The sequence below is a fragment of the Staurois parvus genome, unplaced genomic scaffold, assembly GCF_062004578.1.
Source record: "Staurois parvus isolate SC_StPar_1 unplaced genomic scaffold, SC_StPar_1.0 ptg002181l, whole genome shotgun sequence".
NCBI classification, from domain to species: domain Eukaryota; kingdom Metazoa; phylum Chordata; class Amphibia; order Anura; family Ranidae; genus Staurois; species Staurois parvus.
Genome location: NW_028319977.1, coordinates 1,944,515 through 1,959,430, shown reverse-complemented (window position 1 = coordinate 1,959,430; position 14,916 = coordinate 1,944,515). Strand labels below are relative to the sequence as shown.

Here is a 14,916-nt window from a genome sequence, read left to right as displayed (position 1 = left end):
CCAGACGTCCCAAAAGGAAGCAATTTAGAGGAGAGTCTTGACTGCATAGTTTTTTTAACCATCTTAATACCAGGCCAATTTTCAGCTGTCAGCACTGTCACACTTTGAATGTCAATTACTCAGTCATGCAACACTGTACCCAAACACATTTATCCTTTTTTTTGTTTTGTTTTAAACCTTTTATTTGGAAAAACAAAACAAAACAAAAAACAAAAAAAAAAACAAACAAAAAAAAAAAAATCGATCAATCCTGATTAGCCGACAACCTACCTCATTTCCCGAGGCCCAAAAATGTCAGGACAGCACAAATACCCCCCCCCCAAATTACCCCTTTGTGGAAAGTAGGCAGTCCAAGGTATTTAGGAAGAGGCGTAGTGAGTTTTTTTAAAGTTTTGTCACAACCTGTCAAAATGAAGAAATTAAAGAAAATGTGTTTTTTTTTTGTTTTGCATACTGTCAGCAGTGCAGTGCAGTACAGCGTCATCACATGACTGGCGTGGCGGTGATCAGGAATACTGACTGCTAATCATATATATTAAAAAACACAAAAAAAGCTATTTTTTTAAATGTTTATTTACATATTGTGACTAGAGCAGTGCAGTGTTACAATAGTGACACCATACTACTATAGGAAGGTGTTCGGGTTTTTTTTTTTTTTTTTTTTTAAACACCGATTGCTTGTAACGGTGATGATCACTGTTATCTCTATCTATCCATTAAGTCGTATCCGACCCTTGGCGATTGCATGGACCGATCACGGTTATAGGCAACCATTTTTATAAAAAGGCATCCGTTCCTTGCCATTGGATATTATTGTGATAGCGGTGATTGGCCACAGCTACAATGAATATAAAAAGTCTACACACCCCTATTAAAGTATGAGGTTTCTGTGATGTAAAAAAAAAAAAATGAGATAAAGCCAAATCATTTCAGAACTTTTTCCACCTTTAATGTGACCTATAAACTGTACGACTCAATTGAAAAACAAAAAACCAAAACACCTTTTATGGAGGGGGGGGGTAAACAAAAAACAATTGAAAGAAGAAAAAATAACAAAAAAAAACACCTTTTATGGAGGGGGGGGGGGGGGGGAGAGAGAGTGTAAACATAAAAAACTAAAATGTGGTTGCATAAGTATGCACACCCTCTGATAACTGGGGATGTAGCTGTGTTCAGAATTAAGCAATCACATTCAAAGTCATGTTAAATAGGAGTCAGTACACACCTGCCATCATTTAAAGTGCCTCTGATTAACCCCAAATAAAGTTCAGCTGTTCTAGTAGGTCTTTCCTGACATTTTCTTAGTCGCATCCTACAGCAAAAGCCATGGTCCGCAGAGAGCTTCCAAAGCATCAGAGGGATCTCATTGTTAATGTATCGGTCAGAAGGGTACAAAAGAATTTCCAAGGCATTAGAAATACCATGGAATGCAGGGATGACAGTCAAGTGGAGAAAATATGGCGCAACAGTGACATTACCAAGAACTGGACGTCCCTTCAAAATGTATGTAAAGACGAGAAGAAAACTGGTCTGGGAGGCTGCCAAGAGGCCTACAGCAACATGAAAGGAGCTGCAGGAATATCTGGCAAACACTGACTGTGTGGTCCATGTGACAACAATCTCCCATATTCTTCATAGGTCTGGGCTATGGGGTAGAGTGGCAAGACGAAAGCCTTTTCTTATGAAGAAAAACATCCAAGTCCGGCTAAATTTTGCCAAAACACATCTGAAGCCTCCCAAAAGCATGTGGGGAAATGTGTTTTGGTCTGATGAAACCAAGGTTGAACTTTTTGGCCATAATTCCAAGATATCTTTGGTACAAAAACAACACTGCACATCACCAAAAGAACACCATACCCACAGTGAAGCATGGTGGTGGCAGTATCATGCTTTGGGGCTGTTTTTGTTCAGCTGGAACTGGGGCCTTAGTCAAGGTAAAGGGAATTATGAACAGTTCCAAATACCAGTCAATATTGGCACAAAACCTTCAGGCTTCTGCTAGAAAGCTGAACATGAAGAGAACTTCATCTTTCAGCATGACGAGCCAAAGCATACATCCAAATAAGCAACCATATTATTTTAGTTTTTTATTTTTACTTCCATTCACCTAAAAGATTTCAGTTTGTTGCTCAACTGAGTTGTACAGTTTATAGATTATATAAAAAGGTGAAAAAGTTCTGAAATTATTTATCTTTGTCTCATTTTTTTTTACATCACAGAAATCTGACTTAACGGGTGTGTAGACTTTTTATATCCACTGTAGCACATTATCATTATACAGCATTTATATAGCACCAACAGTTTGCTCAGAGCTTTACAATATAAAGGGAGACGAAACAGCAACAATACAAGAGGGTTAGGAGGGCCTGATCCTGGGAGCTTACAATCTAAAGATGGTACAGATGTGCTGTGATTGGCCCTTTCCAATCACAGAGATTATCACAATAGTATACAAGGAATGGCTACGAAGGAAAGCCATTCATTGTGTACAACTGTCACGTGATCACTGCGATTGGCCACAATGATCACATGGTACTGGGGTCGGCTTACAATCTAAGATGGTACAGATGCGCTGTGATTGGCCCTTTCCAATCACAGAGATTATCACAATAGTATACAAGGAATGGCTACGAAGGAAAGCCATTCATTGTGTACAACTGTCATGTGATCACTGAGATTGGTCACAACGATCACATGGTACTGGGGTCGGCCCAGTACAATGATCAAACACAGCAGACAGATAGCAGTGTAGTGCGGTCTCCTGGGTACGTGCAACTGGGAGGACGTCCTCATGGAACAGTGCTCCTGCTTGGCCATCATTTGTCTGTAGGCTGGGCAGGAGGCAGTTAACACAGCAGAGCTGAAGAAATTAGGTCAGTCTTCCCAGGACATTAGCAAAAAAAGCTGAGACACATTGGAAGTAAAAGGGGTTATCCTGAGCTAACCTGTTTTTTTTTTTGGGGGGGTGCAGTATTCAACCTTCCTGTAGTTGCCAGTATAATTATAACCTGAAGGTAAAAGTGTCCCTCAATGGACAAGAAAAATGGGTTTTGATATTCGTAAAAACAGATGCAAAACAATCATCACATCAGGAAAGAAATCATCACATCAGGAAAGAAAAACACAAAGCCAGTTCTCTAGAAAGAGGCATTTTTATTGCTGAACTTGTGACTACAGGCAGTAAGAAAGGTTTATAAAACTCAGACTTCTATCTCAGGAACATACTGACTCGCAGATCTAAAGCAGAAAGTGGCGGGGGGGGGGGGGGGGGGAAGACAAAAATACTGGCAGTCCGTCCAGCAGCCGTAATCACCAAATACACAGGGGTGACCTCCTGCACCAAGAGCTACTCCAGCTGCTTTGTTTAAAAGAGAACCTGTCATTACATTAACATGGCAGTAGATGAGAACTGAAGGCAACGGGAAGCGGAGGTACACAACTACTAAATCTCCTCTAATGTTACTCCCAGGATCCCCCCCCAACCCCAGTATCCACATCTTCACTTCAAAGTTCAGACACACACTTGCATCCCATAAAGTAAACGCTCACGCCAAGGGGATCTGTACTCCTTTCTAGAATTATTATTACACATATGAAATGGATCAACTTCAAGTAAACCTAAAGCCCAAACTTACGTGTGTGTAAAAGCTTGACAGAGAAAACTCCGCTGTCAGTTAAAAGCTTGATAACAAAATATTTGCTACACAAAACTATTTCAGGTTGTTAACAAAAAAATGTTTCTTTGAAATTCAATCTGTAGTCAGCAATAAACTTCTAAAATTGTGATATAAACATTAAACTTCTCGCGAGGAGCCCTCTGTACATTCCACCTGCTCATGCGATTGTCTCGCAGCTTTTCCCAGAGCTCAGAGCAACATCTTTCACCACTTGCCCACCAAGGTCTTGGTAGTCAAGGGGTTAAAAAAAGTTTGCCATCTTTTGTTCAGCCAGCTTCTGGCTTATGTAACTGTGAAGAAGCCGCCCCTAGTGGTCCCCGGGCTCTTCCTCTCCTCCGGGAAGCCTAAGACCCCCCAAGGAAATATGGTCAGGATAGGGAGAAGCAGCAGATCCCCGATCTGTTCTGCGGCCAATTAACCCAGAAGTGCTCAGCTCTGGGCATTTCCGGGTTCAGAGCTGTCAGAATCCCGGCTGATGGGCGCAGTAAATAGCCGACCAAGCACAGTCCTGTGCTTGATTAGCTGGAGTGGAGGGCATGGGAGACATTATTGGAGTTCTAGGGGTCTATTAAACCCCCAAGGAAAACCTGTCGCCTGCCAATGCCATCACATATGGGGCTTATATGTTCGTTGGTGAAAGTAATAAAGTGGTAAAAACATACAAGTTTCTAAAATTATAATAAAAAAAAAGAAGAAAATTTAAACAGCTCCGCCTCTCTACACACACATCACACACGCAAACATGCATACATGGCACCCTCATGTATGCAAACATTACGCAACACATTCGGTATCACTATGAACAGAGTGACAGCAATAATTCGAGGGCCATCAGGCACTGTAATGATTAAACCGATGTTCTTAACCCCTTGTCGCCGGCGCCTCCCGGCCCTTTCAGCATTTCAGAAGCCGGGAGGCAGGGTTTTAGGGTCATGTGACCGCTGTGATTCGCTGTCACGACGGTCATGATCGGGAAAGGTCCCGATTGAAAGAGATCGGGACCTTTCCGTGAGTTCTGCACATGTGTGCTGCGAGCTCGCAGAGCGAGCGCTCTCAGCACATAGGTTTTTCTTAATTGCGGCCGCTCAGCGTCAAGGCCCAGTCGCCGGGAGACCGCACATTTGCACGCGGCCGGCGCGAAGAGGTTAAAGTGGTGTTCCACCCAAAAGGGGAAGTTCCGCTTTAAAAAGAGCGGTCCCCCGCTCCCCATTAAGGATTGGCACCTTTGGGAACGGGTACAGGCTTGACATGTTTGGTATCCATTTACTTGACAAAACCTCATCTTTTATATACCAAAAACCTGGGTATTACTCTGTGTGCGCACTAAAACTAAGGCCTCTGCTTTCAGGCTCTATTCCCGCAAGGGGGTTGATTTACTAAAAATGGAGAGTGCAAAATCTGCTGCAGCTGTGCATAGCAACCAATCAGCTTCCAGGTTTTATTGTCAAAGCTTAATTGGAAAAGCTGACGTTAGAAGCGGATTGGCTACCATGCAGAGCTACCAGATTTTTCACTCAATTTTAGTAAAACTACATCATAGTGTGCCGTTTTACTGCATTGTAAAACAAAGCCCGTCACCGCAAGGATACACCAAAAACAATAGTTTCCTGTGTGTCCCATTCACACTGAAATGCAACCCGGAGCTGCGCTGAAGCATGCGGCGTTTTATCGCAGTGCACTGTACAGAATCCCATGGCACGGTACAGCAGCGCACCGCATTACTCTGCAGTACAGCGCCATGAATTAAGTGTACATTTTCTACACTTCCAAGATAAAAAAGAAAAAAAAAAAAAAAGGTCGTATGATCAAGCACCACGCTGCCCCTTACCACAGCCGGGAATGGACAGATAAAGCACTACAGCAACTGTCTGTTCCTGTTTGGACCTCAATGTTAGGGGGGTTTTGCTTAAGTTTCTATCAAATAAAAAAAAAAAATATGCAATTTTTTTTTCTTTAACATGCATGGAAAAAAAAACAAAAAACTTTTTTTTTTTTTTAAATGACATAAGTACATGTACTTATGAGACACACAAGCTCTTGACATGACAATATTCTATGCAATCTCTGAAGACATGTAACATCTACTAGGCTCCTGGTCTTCACCTAGGCTGTAGGTCACATGAGGAAGCTCAGAAGCAAGGAGGAGCTTTTTATACTTAAAGCCCAACTCCGGGCAAACAAAACACACAAAAAAAAGTCTTCCTTTGTGGGGCTGTGCCTACACTGCATTGGTTAACTGCTCGTGTTGTCCAGGGGCGAACAGAAATCTTATACTCCCCCAATCCTCTGCTCCAGTGGCAGACAGTGCTCCCCCGCAATGGACTGTTCCCGATGCCCTCACATCCAGAGCAGGTATATGGGCTTGTTGGCATCAGGAACAGTTCACCACACAAGACCGCACAGGGGGCTGTGGACTGGAGCTGCAGGGATCGGTCTTGTGTGGGGAGGATTAGGTTAGTATATCACCCTTCTCCAACCCAGGGGTCTCCAAACTTTCTAAAAAGGGACAGTTTTTCAGACTTTTTTTTGGGGGGGGGGGGGGGGGAGGGGGGGGGGGGGGTTGGGGGTCCGGACTGTAGCCATTGGTAGTGGGAAAGAAAAAAAAAAAAGGCCCCGACGTTAGTGGGGAAAAACCATTGACACCAAAAGGTACTGTGCCTCATCATTGGTGACATAAGGCCCCGTTGTTGGTGTCATTGGGAGAAATTGTGTCCCATCATTGGTGTCAGTGGGGGTATCCAGAGCAGGTATATGGGCTTGTTGGCATCAGGAACAGTTCACCACACAAGACCGCACAGGGGGGTGCGGACTGGAGCTGCAGGGATCGGTCTTGTGTGGGGAGGATTAGGTTAGTATATCACCCTTCTCCAACCCAGGGGTCTCCAAACTTTCTAAAAAGGGACAGTTTTTCAGACTTTTATTTGGGGGGGGGGGGGGGGGGGTTGGGGGTCCGGACTGTAGCCATTGGTAGTGGAAAGCAAAAAAAAGGCCCCGAAGTTAGTGGGGAAAAACCATTGACACCATCTTTGGTATCAATGGGAGGTACTGTGCCTCATCATTGGTGACATAAGGCCCCATTGTTGGTATCATTGGATGAAATAGTACCCCAAGTGCCAGATAAAAGCAAGTAAAAAGCCGCACCTGGCCCCCAGGCCACAGTTTGGAGACCACCGCCCTAGACAGGGAGCAGTTAACCCTTGCAGTGCAAGGAAAACTAATTCCCGGAGTTGGGCTTTTTACAACGTGGAAACGATATGTATGCTATTGCTCCCCACTTTGCATAAATGCAGGAAAAAAAAAAAAAAGGAAGGGGGGGGGGTATTAGAACTTAAATGATTAGTATATACTACAGTAGGTGTACCAGGTGCCGGGTTCCTTCTTGATGCAGTGGTATGTACTGCCACCTTCTGGTATCAGCTTTCACTCCCTTTATGCCACCTTGCAGCAGGTATTTCAGCAGCAAGCTCACTCCAGACACATGGGTCGGCTCACAAAATGACGCGTCACCCTATCATGTTGCACTCAGTCATAAACCACAGCTAATTGTTCATTCAGAATCAGCGTAAAGTCATAGGACCAGGGGCGGACTGACCATTTGGAAACTCGGGCACTGCCCGAGGGCCCGGGGTCAGTAGGGGGCCCCATGAGATGCCCCCGATACCTTTTTCATAGGCTTTTTTGAGTTTGGGCAAGGACACAGGGGCACCATGATCCCCTATTGCCCGGGGGCCCCATGAGTTGTCAGTCCACCTCTGCATAGGACTTATATGGTAGAAGGTTAAAGGAAAACTCTAGGAAAACCTCAGGAATCAAAAACACAGCAGAAATCTATCTACCCCCGCATTTGGAAGACAATATAAGATCACATACCATTTAGGGAACTAAGCCAGCAGGATCCAGGCAACAAACTGGCCTTTACACGCAATAGGCCTGATGTAAGACACGTCTTATTAGGGAGACTAATGTACTTCCTTCCCAGCAACCAGCCAGCTAAGAAGGGCATTTGTCCTACTAAAGAACAGGCACAGATCCACATGTGACCTCAAAACAATCTGTGATAGGCGCTCCCCCCTTGTGTGGTTCCAGGGCTCACTCCTCCTGGCAGCCAAGACCACAACATACCTTGTCAGGATGGCGATCCTTGACCTTTTTCTGCAGATTGGGAATCCAGGGAGCACTCTGCTGTGAGCTCTTCTGGGTTCAGAGATGTCAAACCTCAGCCATCGGGAATTGGGGACTTACTGTCCTCAATCAGTTTGGGAAGAGTACAGGGGAGAAATCAGGGATCTGAATCCCTGGATGACAAAAAAAAAAGTACCTGTCACCTGCCTATCAAAAAAAAAATGCAACCCCCCCCCCATATGTAAGAACACAACACATACAACAGCATATATGCGTATATAAAAAATGATTGCGCAACACACCTTAGGTATGCCAAGACAAGTGGAATAGATCTGAAGATATCACTTTTGGTTAACTATAAATTGGTGGGAAAAAAAATAAGTGTCACCTATGGAACATTTTGGTTAGTCTGTGACTGGACAGTGAAAAGAAAAGCAGCGCAGTGACAAACTCCTTTCTATGCTCTACTTCTAATCAGCAAGCTTCCCTGCAGCACACAAACTGAGTGGATCCTTCTACTGCTTCTTCCTCTAACTCCAGCTCTGCTGTACAGGGACTGCAAGACCAGGTCAAAGTCAGGTACATACAAAACGTAAAAGTTTAACGATGTATTGATTACAAAACTGCGTTGTGTGTTTTTTATATCTGCCTGAAGTTCAGCTCTAATGGCCAGGGTTTGAGTAGGGTGTCCAACAAGACCATATAGAGGTATCAGGGTTGCACTGATATCGATACCTGTGCAGATACTAAGCATTTCCACGAGGACATGTACTCATGCAAATGCTCCAATACCAAAAATCAATACCGTTGCGCTGCAATTTGAGCCCATACAAAATGAATGGGCTGAAATCGCACTGCATGTGATTTGAACAGGAACGCAGTGCAATTCCTGTCCGAATCACATGTGGTCCCCCCCACAGCTCCTGTGTGAACCCAGGCTTGTCATAGCAACTTCAGCCTTGTGGTGGGGGAGACCACATGTGATTCGGACAGGAATCGCACCGCATTCCTGTTCCACGCACATGCGATTCTATGCAGCGCGATTTGAGCCCATTCATTTTGTATGGGCTCAAAACGCACCGCAAAAGGTATCGGCGAGTACTTGAGCGCAAGTATCGGTACACGTACCGGTGCATCCCTAATAGGTATGACGGTCAGGTGTCCACAAACTTCTGGCCATATAAGGGGAGATTTACTAAACCTGGAGCAGCTCTGCATAGGAGCCAATCAGCTTCCAGATTTTATTGTCAAAGCTTAATTGAACAAGCTGAAGTTAGAAGCTGATTGGCTGCCATGCACAGCTGCAGCAGATCCTGAGTGCTCCAATTTTAGTAAATCTACCCCATAGTGTAAAAAAAAAATAAAAAAAAATCAAGGAGCAGAGGATACTTCGCTTCACCAACCTCAGCACTACGTAGACCAAGCACAAAATATTCTTGCTTGCATTTTACCGCCTTCCCGCGGCTTGTCCGCGTGACTATTTTAGCCCGGGCAGGAATCTGACTTGAGACTCTGCATTGGAAGACTGTAGCCTTTTTTACTTGATCCCTTCTGCCAACCACAGGAAAGATAAAGACCTTGTGATGGTTACGTCTGTTGGTGGATATGACAATGATGGGGAATTACCGTGACCTTGGCAAGCTGGGACACTGCAACAGGCTCCACCCACATCTGTCCTCCTCCGAGGACCCCAGGAAGACCGGGATCTTACACTAAGGCACATTTGAGGCCAGAGAATTGCTCCCCTTACTGTAAAACAAACCTGACATGGCTTGTCTGCCAACCCCCAATTCTCTCACTTCGTGCTTTTCCTGAAAAGTTAAAGGACAACTCCGGGCAAATTGTTCAACGCAAAACATTCCTTTCAGCTACAGAGTCCTAAAAATATTTTCAGCGAAGCCAATGACTTTATAGCAGGGGTGAGCAACTGTGGCCCTCCAGCTGTTGGTGAACTACATGTCCCATCATGCCTCTGCCTTTGGGAATCATGCTTGTAATTGTCAGTTTTGCAATGCCTCATGGGGACTTGTAGTTCTACAACAGCTGGAGGGTCACAGTTGCCCACTCCTGCTTTATAACACAGGGGAACAGAAATCAGGCTTGTGGTGGGAGGGTCTGCTTTGTACTCTCATAGGCAAGAATGGGAGGAGTCTCTAAGGGCTTAGACTCAGGCAAGTGTCACCAGCAAGGCGAGATCATTAACCCCTTTTCTACTGGACCCTTGAGAAAACTAAAATGCTGGAGAACATTTCTGGAATTTTTCGATCATGTGACTGGCTGTCACAGTGGTCAGCTGACCGGGAGTCCATCCTATTGTCGCTTTGACTGGCAGTTTTCGGTAGCAGGATACCCACAGTCAGCAGAAAGGAGTTATTGGCTCACAGGGCAGCCAGGAGACAGGACAGCAGCAAAGGCTCTGAAATTTGATTTCACCCTCATTGTATGTAGCTACATATTAAAGCAAGGATGGTGGGGGGGGGGGGGCCGATAACAAGGGTGTGCGTGTTACTTTACAAATCTTATGGCCAATAAAATATTTTCTACATTTGTGTTTTGGCTGCTTGTTTGAAGCTGCCCTTTAAAGCTGAACTCCGGGCAGGTTAATATTTTGACCCACACTTCCTGTCAAATACTATGTGGTCTTTGTGTTTTTTTTTTTAAACCACCTAGTTTCTTAGTAAAATACTTTGTAAAAGTCGGTGATGTCATAGCTGTGGATTAGAAACCACAGCAATAATGGGGTTACGGGGGTAATTACAGAATCCCTGATGTTATTTCCTGTCACTGGCAATTAATGGGTTTGCTGCCAATCCTTGATCTGCCCACATCGCTGCGTGCTGCACAGCTGAAGTTGGAGTCGCCAAGGTCCTTCCACTACAGCCAGCAGTAATGTAATTACACGGCTGCGGGTGACAGGAAACTACAACAGGCATGTTATAAGACCGCTGGCTGGGGAAGGAGCAGCACAAAACCCATCAGTCTTACACAGAGAATAAGTCAGAGAATGATTACGTTAGTTTGCTCATGGAGATTTCAACATGGCTGCAGCAGTGGATTAACCACTTGCTTTTGAAAAACCCAAAAAAAAAATTATAATATATATATATATATATATATATATATATATATATATATATAATTTTTATTTACTTTTTGCTATAAAAACATCCAGTAAAAAAAAAAATCTTAAACTTTATCATAAAGTTAGGTCAAAACATATTCTGCGACATGTCTTTGTTAAAAAAATTAAATCCTAATACATGTAAATTGGTTTACGTGAAAGTTAGTGTCTACAAATCGCTATACACACACACACACACACACATATATACATATATATACACACACACACACATACATATATATATATATATATATATATATATATATATATATATACATACATATACACACACACACATACATATATATATATATACATACACACACACACATATATATACACACACATATATATATACACACACATACATATATATATATATATATATATATATATATATATATATATATATATATATATATATATATACACACACATATATATACATATATATACATATATATATACACACATATACACACACACATACATACACACACATATACATACACACACATATACATACACACACATATACATACACACACATATACATACACACACATATACATACACACACATACACACACACATATATACATATATACACATACATATATATATCCACACACACATCTATATCCATACATACATAAAAAAAAATTTTGTAAATTTTTATACTAGTAATGGTGGCGATCAGCGACTTATAGCAGGACTGCAGCAGGCAGCAGACACGCTGTGTGAGAACTGACTGCCAATGACACCAATACAGTGATCAGTGCTAATAAAAAGCTCTGGGCACGAAGGGGTTAACATCTGGGGCAATCAAAGGGTTAACTGTGTTCGGTTATACATAATGTGCTGTGTGTGTTTTACTAGGGAAACATGCTGCTGTGCAAAGAAATACATAGCAGCATGTTACTGCTGGCAGTGATACTCAACGATCGCTGGGTGCCAGTGGGGAATCTCCGGCCGGGACCCAGTAAGACACATCTGTAGCCACCAATGGCAGTGCGGGTAGGGCGCACGCTCCCTACCCAGAAATGCAAAATCACGTATATACACACACACACGATTTTGCACAGCCCTGCAGCAGTAGTTGTGCTATAGGGCAGTGGGGAAGCGGTTAACAAAGACCATTATTGTTGACATCACTTAAAATGTTGCTTTAAAAATTCTGCAAGGAGTTCAGCTTTAAATTTACATGTGCTCAATGAGAATCCTCTCAAAAGGATTAATATAGTGTATGCTGTGCAGAAAGTGGGAGCAAAAATATTCAGTGCAGCATGACAATATTAAATAAAACTCTAAAATGTTCATGTGTCTAGTGCCAACTGGAAGAGCGCACACCACTGTGTGGGGAATAAGTATACAGCAGAACTGGTTGTGCAGTGCAAAGAAGGGATACTAGTAAGGGTAGGGTGGTACTAGTAAGAGTGGGGTGGGGTACTAGTAAGGGTAGAGTGATGACAGTGATGGAACCAGTAAAAGGTGGGGTGGAACCAGCAACTGTGGGAGGAAGCACTGCCATCCCATAAACTAGCGCTGTTTTGTTCTTGTCGTCCAGTGTTTCCAGCATCCTATCGATGGGAATTATTCTCTCCTGTAGCAGGAAGACATGTAAATGGTACCCCCTATTCTTTGTGGAGGATAAAAATCAATAAATTATCCAGTGTGGAGGCGGCACTATGATCTGGCACCTCACCCCACTGGTCCTTGCACAGGGTGGGGCACGCCGGTGTCTGAGCCAGGGTCAGAGAAATTCAGCGTCTGAGTATTACCCGTTTCAATATCAGCCGACTGGTCGGTGAGAGGGTTTAGGGTGCCACCGCACTGCGGGCAGGACTGCACCGCTTCCTGCAGGTTACAGAGATCATTGAAGGTCCTCTCGCACAGGTCGCACTGATACATCCGCTTAAGCGTTGTCCAATCCTTCCTCTCCTCCATCACAGCCAATGATGGTGGATTACGGCAAGGGAGGCGGTGGTTTGGTTCCTCTTCATCGCCGTCTGAATCAGGCTGCTGCTCGCTGGTCCTTCGTTGGGGTGGGCGTCTCTTCCGCTTACCGGGGCGAGGGAGCTCCGGGCAAATGGGACGACGTAGGGTGGAGATCTCCGGTAATGGTCCCTTGAATGCTGAGGGAGCAGAGTGTGGTATGGACACCACGTCATCTGCAGAAAATAAAAATAAGACCCATCAATGATAATTATTCTTTACCAATTACGCATAGTAATCATTATCAAAGAAGCACAATGCTTCACTATACCCAAAACTGATTTTTTTTTTTCAGTTTGTAGTGGGTGCTGCAGCTAGACCCCTGAAAGTTTCTTCAATCACGAAGGTTCTTGTTAGTGACAACTCTGCACTGAGTTTCCAAATCGGTACACATGCCATGGTCATTAAAAGAGCTCCCACTCTCACTGTCTTGATTTATATGATACAAGAGGAAAGAAAAAGGAACATCCCAGAGTAAGTGGGCACAGAGTCAGGAATTAAGGTGGGTATCCCTTACCAACACAGTGCCAAAGTAAGATTCAATCCACCAGCATTCACTTTTGGATGGACTGAACATGAATTGGTCTACATTTCTAAAGTGTTGCAAGCACGAACCTTTGCCATGCTCTGTGTTGCCTTTCTGAAACCTAGAACCAAGCTATATATATTAGTCTTAAACAGGGTTTAAGTCCTGTCCCTCCCACGTAGCAGCCCTACCCCTGAAGATCTGAATAATTGCCTTCCTGAAAGAAAAATGCAGATTCAAGTGATTATCAATGTCCAAATGTGAAGGCATTTGGCCATCTCCATAATTTGCAATTTTTACACCACCCCAACGACAACCCTAACTGGTACCTGGACACGGAGTGGTATCATCAGGCAGCGGCTGCTCTCTCCCATCTTCTGGAAGATTGATGTCTGGACTTTCCTTAAAGATCCACATGGAAAGATCATGATCAAACACAGGGATACCTGCAGGTGGAAATGTACGACAGGCTGAAGGATACAGAGAATACATTCTGAGATTATCATCATCCTCATCACCAAGACTCACATTATGCCCACTCTGCCCCGAAGAAAGGATTTTACTGGTAAATTTTGCTATACAACTCTGGCATTAGGATTTATTTAATGCAGGGGTCTTCAAACCTTCTAAACAAAGGGCCAGTTTATTATCAGACATTATAGGGGCCAGACTGTGGTGAGTGAGAATAGAAAATGTCCTAAGTGGGAGGAATAGCGCCCCATCGCTGGCTGCCAGTGGGAGGAATAGCGCCCCATCGCTGGCTGCCAGTGGGAGGAATAGCGCCCCATCGCTGGCTGCCAGTGGGAGGAATAGCGCCCCATCGCTGGCTGCCAGTGGGAGGAATAGCGCCCCATCGCTGGCTGCCAGTGGGAGGAATATTATTATACAGGATTTAAATAGCGCCAACAGTTTGGGCAGCACTTTACAAAATGAAGGTAGACATTACAATTACAATTTGGTACAAGAAGAAACGGAGGGCCCTGCTCGTTAGAGCTTACAATCTAGGAATCGTGCCCCATCATTGGTGGCAGGGGACAGAATCATGCCCCATCATTGGTGGCAGGGGAGAGAATCGTGCCCCATCATTGGTGGCAGGGGAGAGAATCGTGCCCCTTTATAGCAGCCTCTACTCTTCTAGGAAGACTTTTCACAAGGCTGTGGAGTGTGCTTGTCACCCTGAAGGGAATGAGTGGCTTTTCAGCTCCCTGGATCATTTCTACATTAAACAGAAGCACTATGATTAAAGAAAACAAACACTTACAGCCATGTTTTTTTCTCCTCCTATTACTGCCCTGGTGTACACAGCAGTAGCAGTGAAAGGGTTAATCATGCTGATCACTTGATTGGTATTTACTATAGACAGTTAACTATCAACTCTCTAGGTCCCTCCACAAAACTGTGCAGCTCACCTCTACAGATCAAATTGGCACACCAGTGTATTATGATTTATTCCAACCCTAAAACAGCCTTTT

General features: G+C 44.0%; 1 protein-coding gene across 1 annotated transcript in view; it reads right to left on the bottom strand.

Annotated features, from left to right (window-relative positions):
• Positions 1 to 11,545: 11,545 nt before the first annotated feature.
• The window catches only part of LOC149432247 (uncharacterized), a 43,642-nt gene continuing 40,271 nt past the window's right edge, over positions 11,546 to 14,916 (bottom strand). The window contains exons 6-7 of the mRNA XM_089665371.1: positions 13,774 to 13,890; positions 11,546 to 13,094 (exon numbers count right to left, since the gene is read on the bottom strand). Coding sequence (XP_089521497.1) covers positions 12,625 to 13,094; positions 13,774 to 13,890 — 587 coding nt within the window. The 3' untranslated portion in view covers positions 11,546 to 12,624. The remainder of the gene's footprint in view (positions 13,095 to 13,773; positions 13,891 to 14,916) is intronic.